Raw genomic sequence first — 13,031 nt, 5'->3', positions numbered from 1 at the left:
TTGAAGCAGATGGCAAAAGGTCTAAACAATTGAGACTATGATTACGGCATCCCTTTTCATAGTTCTGAAATTGTTTAGACACACATGCATGCTATCTAAGGAAAGGTGTATGATTTTGATAAAGTTTTATCAAAGCATCTCGTATCAGAAATCTGAACTTTGGTAAGAAAGTCAATAAAGTATTGATTTCTAGAAGTCCAGCTGATTTCTGAGTACATGTCAAAGCTAGTGGGAGCATAAGTGTTATGCTAATAATCATCATGTTAGTGGGAGCATGATAATTATTGTTAGTGTTGCAAGTTAGCAATGTTAATTATAGAAAACAAAAGTTTCAATTCGTGAGGCTGCAGGGATTGAAAAAGTTGTTTTGCTATAATTAAGGGAGATGATATACTTCATTTCAGTTCTAAAGGCTCAGATTGAAACCTTAATCATCTTTAGTCAAGAATATATATATGAATTTCATGTTGGATTGGTTCAACTTAAGGAAATTCTATATATTGCGTTCTCAAAATTCGATTATGATCACGACATCCCTCTTCATAGTCAAATTTTGAAAACATGGCAAATAAAAATATTATAGCAAAAGACTGGTCTACAATCATGTCTTTATGAATCGTGTACCATTTGCTTTGGGTACAGGATCGATTGCATGTGCTATAATATTTGTCATTTCTAAATTTTTCCAAATGACCAGAGGCATTAAGAAGGGAAAAGGTCGAGAATTGGATATGACTAAAATAATTAAGCAATTGTCGAGGACAATCTGAGGTTTACCAAAGATTGGTTTCTCAGGGACAATTGGAAGTATAGTGCTAATTTTGGAAGGACCATATTGACATGTTCTGAAAAGAGGCATCTCTTGTTCAGAAGTGATAGTCAAAATGAGAATATGGAGTTGTCTCCATAGGTGGAAGTTATCTGTGTAAGATTAGAAAACTTAATGCAAGAAGCATGTCCAAAGCAATGTACTTTGAATATGAGACTTAGTTTCTATGGAGTTGATCTCTATTGGAATACCTTATAATGACTGTTGACAAGTCTTTGTGACTTTGTACATATTCATTACAGGAGGGTCAGTGCATATAAGTTTAAAATCTAAACAGGTTTCGATAAATGATAGGAATTTGAAATTCTCACATTTTTCGATAAGGATTTGGGAGTGTGAAATTAGAATCACTGAAATTATGTTCAATTGGTTTATTTCACAAAGTAAGGATCATAGACAAACATAGAGTGCATACTTGGTGTATGGCAAAGCTATTGTTTAGAAAAACATAGTGTACATGCTTGGAGCATGGGACAACTAGTGTTTTTAATTCAGGTATAAAGTTGATAAAACCGAAACAATGAAATAATGAGTAATCAGTATGGTGATAAATAAAAGTGGTCTATTTATATTCATAGGGTTTGATACCATATTTGATTCATTTATTCTTGTGTTTCATTTTGCATGTTTTGACTTCCATAATAAACTAGGTCATTCTTCCTGAATGACTAAGTTATTCAAACTATCCACAGTCGGTCATATGTTGGAAGTAGATATGAATCAAGACTGTCATGGGTTGGCTTGTAGAGGTCTAAGATGTTGGACAAAGCGGTGCTACAACACTCATGAGTGCGCATAAGTTCTGAGTATTGGATTCAACCCACGCTCATTTGAATCACTTCATGGATTTTATCACGAGTGATCATGAGATGATAATATCTTATATTCTTAAAACCTAGAGATATGAGTTGTTACTATGAGTTGGTTATACATTGATTGCACGAAAACGCATTGGTAACTCGATGTTATAAAACGTGCCTTTGTGTATGATTCAACAAGTAGTAGAACAAGCCATATGAGTCGAAGTTTATCCATTCCTTTTACCTTCGGGATAAAAGCGATATCTGTGGGCCCCTCGATGATTTAGCGATGACACATGTGAGTGCTTGGCCAAGCCATGACTGATTTGATTTGTTCAATCAGTCAGTCATCATAAATCGAAAATCGGGAAACAACAAATGGATAGAGAGAATGATTATAATCCATGTCTCAGTCCATATGATATCTAGAATGGAGGAATATATGATCCCTTATCTAATGGACAAGTCATTGACAAGGTCAGAGTTCGACAGCGGCTTTAAGAGCTACGATTGCCAGTTAGGTTTTGAAGTCATACTCAATAATAGTTTTAGACTTATCCAAGTGGGAGACTGTTGGATTAATGTCTAAGTCCATAACTATATTTGGTATGTACTTGACCCGACCCGGCATGGTCCATTTGGGTTGCACTTCACCGGCACAATTTATATGGATAGTCTTTTGAGAATAGTGTATTTATGATTTATAGTAATATATTATAAGTTCTAATATATTAATATGGAATCATATTATTTAATTAGTATTGATCAAGGATTAATTTAGAATTAATTAAGTGATAAAAAAGAACTAAAAATATGGACTCTTATATATATGGAATGGGCCAAGTTCATTTAGGTTGAGCTAAGCTTTCATGGATGGTCCATGGAGCTTTTAACCCATGAATCCTATGTAAATGAAAGGTCATGGGTATTAGGGTTTACATGGATGTAACTCTAATCCTCCATAATATATAAAGGGGTCCTTGGCTCACAAAATTGGCACAAGTGTGTGAAAATAAGAGTGGGCCGATTTTAGTGTGCATACATACTCTCTCAAGTTCTTCCAAGGTGTTTTGGTGGTTTGTGATTCCATTTGAGGCTTCCACACTATTGGGGCTAAGCTCTTAAAGCTTGAAGACATCAAGCTACATCAAAAGGTATGTCATCTAACTAGAACTTTGTAGTATAGGTGCTTCATAATATGCTAGTTAGGATGAAACCTTGGAATAGTTAATATTTGCATGTATAATAGAGAAAACATAGATCCAAGGTATTTAGGGTTGTGTGTGCACCATAAGATGTTGTAGTATACTAAAACCCAACAATTTTGGGATTTACTTACTGGTTCCGGCTGATCGTACACCCTGCATCCTCCTTTGATATTTTGAAAACCTTTTTTTTTAAAATCATTTTGAAAATCTTTTACTTGGTTTGAGACTGGATTGACACAAGTGTTCCTCCAATTCACTCAAACCAAGGCTCTGATACCAACTTGTAACATCCATAAAAATCATGCCAAATTCAAACTTTTAAAAACATTTCAAAACCATTAATCATTACAAAACTTGTTTTCAAAATATATAATAATAGAGTATCTCAGAAACATAAACATAAATATGAGGAGATGTACGGTCACGCATTTGCCTTGCCGCGATCCCCTGATGTACCTGAAACAATAAACTGAAACTGTAAGCCCGAGGCTTAGTGAGTTCCCCCAAAATACCCATACACACAACAGTACACATATAATCATAAACATCATACTATGGGTCCAGTTAATCATCGGGTTGGAATACCCCAGGCCCTCAACCATCCGGTTGGAATGCCAACATACTATGGGTCCAATCATCCTCTGGATGGAATACCCCAGGCCCACAACCAACAGGTTGGAATGCCCACATACTATGAGTCCAATCATCCTCGGGATGGAATACTCACGGCCCACAACCAACAAGTTGGAATACCCAGGTCTATTGGCTTTCGCACAAAGCAGATAAGCCTCAACCACCAAACAAACATGTGCACATATAACAGATAATCACATAACAGTCTATAGAAAAACAAACCGATCTAACAGATCATAGCCACATAATACATAATACCATCCTATCTACCAAGATACCGATCTAACAGATTATACTATCATAACATATCCAAATAACAATCCAAAGGGCCGGCCTTGGTGCCTTGGACCCTTGAGTATAGTGAGGATAACTCACATCGCAAGTAGTGCTGAAGTACCGAAAACCTATGATCGCTGTCTCACCGGAAATCCCGAACTATCACATAAAAATACCAAGTCAATACACCATATAACAGTCTTGACTAATGGTCCACACAATCCATCATGTCCATTTTCTTTATTGGGCTAAGGCCCAATTCCAAGTCCATAACCTTGTAAGTCCTTATGCAAAGACCATTATTGGCCCAATTTACCAAATTGGTCCCAACCCCTTATTGGGCCTAATTCCAAGATCCATTATCAAAACTTAGCCCAAAACATCATATTCATAAAGTCCATCAAAGGCCCAAATCCAACTAGTCCATAATCAGCCCAAACCCCGAAGCCTAATTGTCAAAAGCCCAACAGAGGACGTACGCGGGGCATACTCCTCTGGTACGCTGGGCGTACTCGTCCTGATGTTGACCACCATCGGGGTGGTTGACCCAGTACGCTGGGCGTACTGAATTTACGTCGGGCGTACGTAGTGGTTTGCCAAAATCTGAATAAGTGCTTAATGGCTTAAGCACTTAAGCCCAAACTTCAGATCCAGTGACCAAATGTGTCTAGGACCCATAAAGTCACGGACTTTATCACTTTGGACGTCCAGAAAGCTCTTAATACTTGGTCTTAATCCTTTAAGACCTTCCTACTCCATGCATGGGACATCTTAAGCCATTGAGACCTTATTTTTATCACTCAAAACCCCTTCAAGAGTCTAGAAGGACAGTTCATTTCGTCCAAATCACATCATGCACCATCTTGGGACTTTTTGAGACAAGAAATGGTTCTTTAAAGCAAAGATGGCAAGATCTATACATATATGCATAAAGTTTGAAGCTTTTTACCTTCTGGAGCTTCTAGGGTACAAACCAACTTCAGATCTACAAGCTTGATCTTCTTCTCTAACTCCTTGATGCAACACCTTCTTCTTAAAACACTTAAGAAACACTCTATAAGCTCAAACACTCAAGGAAATGGCTATGATTTGGGGAAAACGACTCTAAGTAGTGGAGGCTGGGGTAAGGGAGGGTTATGAGCTCATAAGGTTGTTTATATAGCACCCAAACCCTAGATATTAGGGTTTCATTCTGTCATGAGTACGCCTAGCGTACACAAGTGTACGCCCAACATACTAGGGCGCACCTAGTACGCTCAACGTACTCTTATGTACGCGCATCGTACTCCTCCTGGTCCCAAAGTTTCAACTTAGCCCTTAGGCTTTTCATGGCTTTACCCTTCCATCCCCAGGGATTATAATGACAAATCTTGGGGTGTTACATTTCACTTCACATAATGGTGTCTATCATGATAGATTTCGATGGATGAAATCACACCCACGCTAATGGTGTTTATAGAGATGTGTTGAAAGGTGGAGAAAGGAGAACCGTTAATATCTCTATAAAACCCATGTACTCTCATATGTATATGCTTTATTAATCAATTACACCTTATGAGAAAGTTCTAGAACCACACAAATTTGGTCCCTCAACTTATGGACAAATGTCATATCCATCATACTATATATAATTAATCTGAGGGACCTGATATGTCATATGGCAAATATTATGGTACACAATATAATTGTACCTATCATATAAAATCATTATAAAATAGTTCGATGGCCAAACTAACAGGTCATTTTCCAACAACTGTCACCGTAACTTTACGCCCGACCTTACCTAACACACCAACAACCTAACCATTTGCAAAAATTGAAGATATAGTTTTTTTTGTTTGGCTTTACCCAAAAGACAACCTAGCCATTTTAAAAAGTGGTATATGCTTTTTTGTTTGAAGAAGATTAACTCGGACAACTTTGGGTTCGTACAAGAACAAAAAACAAAACTAAACTACCCAGAAAAGTTAATATCGATAAACTGCAACTTAAATAAATCTGGGGTGGTGGCGCAGTTGGCTAGCGCGTAGGTCTCATAGCTAAGAGTTATCCTGAGGTCGAGAGTTAGAGCCTCTCTCACCCCAATGGTCTTTTTCTCACGTTTTCTCAATTATTTTCGCTAAGCTCTTTCCTTCACGTTGATATTACGATAAAGTCGAAAAGCAACACAATGGGGTGGTGGCGCAGTTGGCTAGCGCGTAGGTCTCATAGCTAAGCGAGTGATCCTGAGGTCGAGAGTTCGAGCCTCTCTCACCCCATAATTTTTACACACCTTTGGCTACCTTTTTAATTGTTGAGCTATATTTATTCGGCAACCTTCTTCAAAAACCCTAATATCCTACCCTAAATCTCTCTGCAACTTCCAAACATCGAACCAACATTATAATGGGGAAACAAAGCAAAAGTAAGCAACTTCAGATTTTTAATCCTTCTATCTGCTCCAATTCGGTTGAACATACGTGAATGTTTTACATATTCGTTTTTACACACCTTTGTATGTGTTGGTATGTTGGTGTTAGTTATATTCTATGTTGGGTCGACTGTATGCTTCGCATATTTTCCTGCTCAGATTCGATTGAATTTATGTGTGCGTGTTTAACAAATTCTGGTTCTGTTGGTTTCTTCTGCTCGAATTCAGATAGGATTTATGTTGGTATGAGGAATCCAATTGAACGTATTTATGTTAGTCTGCGTGTATAACAAGTTTGATTGAATATATATATTTATGGTGTAACGAGTATTCAGCTCAAATTCGAATAAATGATTGAACGTTTATATATTACATTGTGTGTTTGACAGTTTTTTCTGCTGAAATTTGATTGAATTTTTATGTGTGTGTATTAAGCAAATTCTGTTGAATGCATGTATGTGTTTCACAAGTTCTATTATGTTCATATGTGGATCTGTTCTGTCTGTGTTAACCATACCTCTACTCAAATTCATTGAAAGTGGATAAGATGAATCGGATAGTGGATAATTTTTCTTCTCAAGTTCTATTGAATTTGTGAGTGATTCTCTTTGCTTTTCTGCTCAATATGTTTACCTGAATGTGAATTTGCATTTGAATATGTAGAGAGCAAGAACAAGAGAGTCACTCTGAAGCAGAAGAACAAGGTGCTAAAGAAGGTAAAGCTGCACCACAAGAAGAAGGCCAAAGAGGCAAAGAAGCTTGGTATGAACAAAAAGCCTAAGGTCGACAAACATGCTGATAACAATGATGACTCGCCTTTAAATGATGAAGAACTCAAGGCTCTCGAGGCACGTCGTGCAGCTAAGGCTCTCAATGGAATCGAGCACAAAAAGGCTGCAAGCCAAGAGAGGGTATTTTAGTAATTCAAATGTTACTGCTATTGCCACAGCAGTTTGGCCTGAAAACTTACATCAAATGTCTCTTCAGGTTAAAAAAAGGAAGTTGGGACAATTGGATGAAGATGAAGATGATGATGATGATGATATCACAAATCTGCCTGAAGCCCGTGATGATTTTACAGTTCCGAGTAAGATAAGGGGTAAGTGACTGTTGATCTCAATCTATTTGTTAGATTTAATTTGATGATAACTTAACTTGTAAATTGTAATAATCTGACCTTTCATAAACTGCCCTTTATAACTCCGGATAAATGTCTCAATAGCAGTTTGTTCTTCCTCCAATGTAAATCTGGTTTTGTTACCTTTTTTCTTAAATTGTTCTTGTTTACACAGACAATTCAGAGAGATCTTTCTACAAGGAATTGGCAAAAGTTATTGAAGCATCAGATGTCATCTTGGAAGTTCTTGATGCTCGGGACCCACTTGGTACTCGTGCTGCTGACATGGAAAAGATGGTTATGAGAGCCGGGCCTGAGAAGCATCTAGTTTTGCTGTTAAATAAAATTGGTAATATTTTCGTTTCATTTGTCTTTTTATCAAAATGAGGCCTTGATTGATTAGAGTGTTTTTTGAGAAACTGAAACTTACTTAATTGGAACATGGAAATCAGATCTTGTTCCTCGTGAAGCTGCTGAAAAGTGGCTCAAGTATCTTAGAGAGGAGTTGCCTGCAGTTGCTTTTAAGTGTAGTACACAAGAACAGAGGTCAAATCTTGGGTGGAAGTCTTCCAAGTCTGCAAAGAAGACAAGCAATCTTTTACAAACAAGTGACTGTCTTGGAGCAGAAACACTTTTAAAGTTGCTTAAAAATTACTCAAGAAGTCATGAGGTATGCATATCTAGCTGCATTTCAATCTTTTCCTTGCTTCTTTCACATAACATACTAAATGTAGTTGATAATATCTTGTCATTAGACAATAATATGGTTACAAACTAAGATTGTATCTTAGAAAGGATATATGTTTCTACTTTCTTGTAATTAAAAAAAAGTATATGTACTTGCTCATCGTACATTAAGTTGTTTAAACCAGTAACATTAGTATAATGTTACTGGTTAATCCTCATAAAATATTATATATATGTAACTACGTACCATATTAAAATCAAATCTGATGAGGAAATTGATACACCCGTACCCAATCTGATACATGTGAGTGTGAATACAGATTAAAAAGTCAATCACTGTGGGTGTGGTTGGGCTACCAAACGTTGGTAAGAGCAGTCTAATCAACAGTTTGAAGAGATGCCATGTGGTGAATGTGGGGGCGACACCTGGACTGACAAGAACCATGCAGGAAGTCCAGTTAGACAAAAATGTTAAACTTTTGGATTGCCCTGGTGTTGTCATGCTTAAATCCGGATCCGGGGATAATCATAATGATGCTTCCATTGCACTTCGCAATTGCAAAAGAATTGAAAAGCTAGAAGATCCTGTTGCCCCAGGTCATTTTAAATTTATTTATTTAATTATATCTTGAAAATACTTGCGTTGTATTGTATCTGAATGTTTTTTTGATGGTGGATTGCTTCAGTGAAGGAGATTCTCAGGTTATGCCCTGAGCAAATGTTGGCAAGGATTTACAAACTTTCCGGCTTTGATTCTGTTGATGACTTCCTTTACAAAGTAGCCACCATTAGAGGTAAGCTTAAAAAGGGAGGGATTGTGGATATCAATGCTGCTGCAAGAATCGTGTTGCATGATTGGAATGAAGGTTTGTATCGTATCTTATCAGTTATCACCAATTTGCATTTTCTACTTGTGGGCCCCCTCCCACTCCCACATGACATAACAGGTTGTACTGCATTTGACAGGTAAAATTCCGTATTACACGATGCCTCCAATTAGGAACGAAGGAGTGGTTATGGAGGCAAATATAGTTTCTGAACTTGGAAAGGAGTTCAATGTGGATGAAGTATATGGCACCGATTCCACCATAATCGGAAGCTTAAAATCCCTAGATGATTTTAACTCTGTTACTCTCCCACCCAATAATCCCATTGCTTTTGACCAGACAATGCTATTTGAGGTTTTTCTTTCTTCTTCTTCAACATTTTAATACTATTCATTTGCCTTTTTCACCATCAAACTGATCATTACTATAAAAACATTTATACAGAAGGATAAACCATCTGCTGATGAAAACCAAGTAGAAAAAATCAATCATGTGGGTGAGGACGAAGCAATGGGTGAAGATGATGATGGTGATAGAGTGGACCCGGTGATTAAGAGTTCAAATAGTCGACAGAACGAAAAATTGTATGCTGTTGAAGGTGTTTTAAACACAAAGTTAAGGAAAGCTGAGAAAAAGAGAAGGAAAAAGGCTAATAAATTGGCTTTAATGGAAGGAGATGATGATGAGTCCATGAAGGATGTCAAAAATGAATCGGGTAATGGGATGAATGTTGATGAGGGAGATGATGACGTGTCAGTTAAAGAGGTCACCAACAACAGATTTGCATTGGCTGATTTGGACGTGGAGCTCTAAGGTTTAAGGTTTTTTATATTGTCACTTTGAATTTTGCCGGTAGAGAATGTTTTTACTTTTTATCCAGTTTACGAGGTTAATATATATTTTTGTGATGGTGTAACGAACTATTTTGGTTTAATTACGAAATTAAGACTTTTTTAATTACATCATGTATTCAAAGTTGACCATCGTCACGATTTTTTTTCCCGACATCTAGAAACTTGAAATAAATACAGGAAGAATTGGGTGGTCAACTCGACCTATTCTTTGTTATATGTTGGTATATTCAGCCACCAAATTATGAAGACCGTTTTAGCAGCCTTCTTTAATTAAGTTGAAATGTAAAGGTTTATTCTTTAGATTATAATATTGTTTCAACACAATAAAGTATATATAAAAAACAAAACGTGTATCTTTTTTCTGAGTTTGAAATAATGATCTTAAAATTATCTAAGATATTTAATTTTGCATTAAATAAGATAACTTTAAATAGTTAGTAGAAAAGCATAATATTCTTTTAGCATTGTTCCAGACAAAGTATGACTTTTTTTTTCCTTCTCTCAAAAGAGGTTTGTTTTCGATTCTACATATGTATTTTAAGTCTTCAAATGGTAATTAGAAATTCTTTTGTTGGTTTAAGTAAAGTAGTAAACCGTTGCAAAGCTTTTTGAGGTGGAAGGATGATTATGTTTGTGTGAAAGTATATGATATCTAATTTGTCATTTTATTTTACAATATTTTTAGTAAAATACCTAAAATCCCCTTCGCAAAACTAAAAAGAATTATAGATGAAAGTCGAGTTTATAATTATCAGTAATGACATAAAATAAACACATCAATTAATTGAGAGCTCTCTCTATAGCCTCATTTGTAAATTGTAAGGCTTGAAATAGGTTATAAGACAATAATCTTGCATGAACAAAATTGTTTGAACTCTCTCTAGCTTCATTTGTAAACCTATTGTACTTTTACAAATATTTAAGGAGATTGGTTGCAATAAACAAACTACATAAGAAAGTGTAACATTTTACCTCATAACACCTAAAATTGTGTGAATTTTGTTATTTTAGGACTTTTGTTCCAGAGTTTGAATGTTTTTTTGACTCCGAACCCATTAAAATTTACATAAACGCAAGAATTATTAATAATTGAAAATGACATGTTAACATTTATTTACACAAAATTTATATTTACAAGGGATTTATTCAAAGGGAACGTCAATGTGGATCTGAAAAATTCAAAGACGTATTCAATGAAACACCGCGTGGCATTTCCGTAATTTCCTGGCGCCTACCCAGGCATTTTCATAAACCACAACGTCAACAAAACCCCCCTTTTTCATATACGAAAACCCATAGTGTCTCCTTTATCTCATTTCACCTCTCACTTTCTCTCTCTTGCATCCTCTCTCGAAGAATTAATCAGCGTCTTCTTCGGCACGCTTCCTCCATTTCGGTGCATCTGTTATCTTCCGGCGGTGGTGCTCGGTGACCGGTTTTATAGTCGCGGGAGACAGAGAAGGAGGTTATTATGGGACAACAGTCGTTGATCTACAGTTTCGTGGCTAGAGGAACGGTGATTCTGTCGGAGTACACGGAATTCACCGGTAATTTCACTAGCATCGCTGCTCAGTGTCTCCAGAAGCTTCCTGCCACCAACAATAAGTTCACCTACAACTGCGACGGCCACACCTTCAACTACCTTGTCGAAGATGGATACAGTGAGTCCGATCTGATCTATTTGTCGTTTTGTTTTTTTCTCGATCTGACCATGCTAATGAGAAATGATAACTTATGATTAGTCGATTTGATTGTTTATTCTTTGTTGTTTCGTATATTGATGCTATTATTTGTAGATGCGTCTCTCCCCATAACTATTTCCTATGTTTAATAAGGAACGTACATCTTTACTTTCTCTTTAGTATGCTCGTTTTGAATATGCTATCGGAGATTACTTTTATGGAGTATGAGGATCCTACTAGTTTGATTTGCTTCTTGTTGATGAAATTGATGCCAATGTGCATTTGCTGATTGAATGTGAATCCGAGATGCTTGGTGTTGCAGTTACTTCTGTTATACTTGGGATCTGCTTTAACCACTGATTTCGTTTAGCTTGCTTTAGCTTTAAAAGTAAAGTTCCATTGCACTTTGCACGTGTTCCTTGCAGCAGATTAATTTTTATTTAATTCATAATAATATATGGATTTGGATGATATGGCAGCGTAAAGGTTAATCCTTGTCTTTACCGAGACTAGTAAATATTTGAGATTTGTTAGCTATCGTTTTTGGATCTTAATCCCTCCCTTCAAAACTTGTACATGATTGAAGATAAGTTAGAAGCTGATATGTAAATGTTACAATTATACATTAGGAAAATGACACATGCATACATGCTATGCTACTAGTTGGGTTTTGGATGCTGATTAAGTTTATGTTGTGTGTGTATCTATGATATGAAGCATACTGTGTGGTTGCGGTTGAAGCCATTGGCAGACAGGTTCCAATTGCTTTCCTGGAGCGCATCAAGGAGGACTTCACCAAGAAATATGGTGGTGGGAAAGCTGCAACAGCTATTGCCAGCAGTCTCAACAAAGAATTTGGGTATTTTAATCTCACTCTCCATTTTAATTTTATTTATTTGTCATCTTCTTTTAGTTATTTAATTGGTTTTGATTATCAGCCCGAAGCTGAAGGAACAGATGCAATATTGTGTGGACCATCCAGAAGAGATCAGTAAGCTTTCTAAAGTCAAGGCCCAGGTTTCAGAAGTCAAAGGGGTGATGATGGAAAATATTGAGAAGGTAAGAAGCTCTAATTTGCAATCAGCATAACAATCTATTGTCTAATTTTCTTTTATAACTGTAGGTTCTTGACCGTGGAGAGAAGATTGAGATTCTGGTAGATAAAACAGAGAACCTTCGTTCACAGGTCGGTCAGAAATTTCTTTGGTTTTTTACATATATAAGATTATTTGAAAATGCTAAAAAAAAAGGCAAACATTTTGTATTTTTTAGGAAACCAAAATCAATAATTTGGGTCCACAACAAATAATACTAATATATGTAAAATTACGATATGTTGTTGCATGCAGGCACAGGATTTTAGGAAGGGAGGTACTCAGTTGAGAAGGAAGATGTGGTTGCAGAATATGAAGATAAAACTGATTGTTCTTGGAATCATTATTGCTTTGATTCTGATTATAGTTCTTTCCGTTTGTGGTGGCTTCAACTGTGGCAAGTGAAAACATTATTTTGATATCATTCAAAAACCATGCTTCTTTCTTGTTCTTTTTGGTATCTGATTCTACATAAGAGGAGGTTTATTATACCTTTTTATATTGTGAGACCATATTTCATTTCATATTTGTATAGGTTTGTTTCTTTGTTGTATTTTTTGATACACGTCTGTCTATCTATCTATCTAGATTTATTTATTCGTTAAGTTATTTGA

The 13,031-nt window shown here is 36.2% G+C and overlaps 2 protein-coding genes and 2 non-coding genes across 4 annotated transcripts; all 4 read left to right on the top strand.

The window, feature by feature from the left end:
- Window positions 1-5,746: 5,746 nt before the first annotated feature.
- On the top strand, window positions 5,747-5,830 carry TRNAM-CAU (transfer RNA methionine (anticodon CAU)). Its single transcript is given in 2 exon segments — window positions 5,747-5,784; window positions 5,795-5,830. It is a non-coding gene; the product is annotated as a tRNA-Met (tRNA).
- An 88-nt stretch (window positions 5,831-5,918) lies between these two features.
- Window positions 5,919-6,004, top strand: TRNAM-CAU (transfer RNA methionine (anticodon CAU)). The gene is given in 2 exon segments: window positions 5,919-5,956; window positions 5,969-6,004. It is a non-coding gene; the product is annotated as a tRNA-Met (tRNA).
- A 23-nt stretch (window positions 6,005-6,027) lies between these two features.
- On the top strand, window positions 6,028-9,747 carry LOC145132912 (guanine nucleotide-binding protein-like NSN1). Its single transcript, XM_079067865.1, has 9 exons — window positions 6,028-6,150; window positions 6,820-7,067; window positions 7,144-7,255; window positions 7,449-7,622; window positions 7,726-7,943; window positions 8,281-8,557; window positions 8,647-8,826; window positions 8,927-9,141; window positions 9,232-9,747. The coding sequence occupies exons 1-9, from the start codon at window positions 6,132-6,134 to the stop codon at window positions 9,598-9,600; spliced, it is 1,812 nt and encodes a 603-aa protein (XP_078923991.1). The 5' UTR covers window positions 6,028-6,131; the 3' UTR covers window positions 9,601-9,747.
- A 1,181-nt stretch (window positions 9,748-10,928) lies between these two features.
- Window positions 10,929-13,031, top strand: LOC145128683 (vesicle-associated membrane protein 722-like). Its single transcript, XM_079063499.1, has 5 exons — window positions 10,929-11,302; window positions 12,041-12,182; window positions 12,262-12,382; window positions 12,447-12,509; window positions 12,673-13,031. Exons 1-5 carry the CDS (start codon window positions 11,113-11,115, stop codon window positions 12,820-12,822), a joined length of 666 nt encoding a protein of 221 aa, XP_078919625.1. The 5' UTR covers window positions 10,929-11,112; the 3' UTR covers window positions 12,823-13,031.

This window comes from Lactuca virosa, chromosome 8, assembly GCF_052849685.1.
Source record: "Lactuca virosa cultivar CGN04683 chromosome 8, Lactuca_virosa_CGN04683_v6, whole genome shotgun sequence".
Classification (NCBI taxonomy): domain Eukaryota; kingdom Viridiplantae; phylum Streptophyta; class Magnoliopsida; order Asterales; family Asteraceae; genus Lactuca; species Lactuca virosa.
Note: the sequence above shows the minus strand (reverse complement) of the source record. Positions and strands in the feature narration are given on the sequence as shown.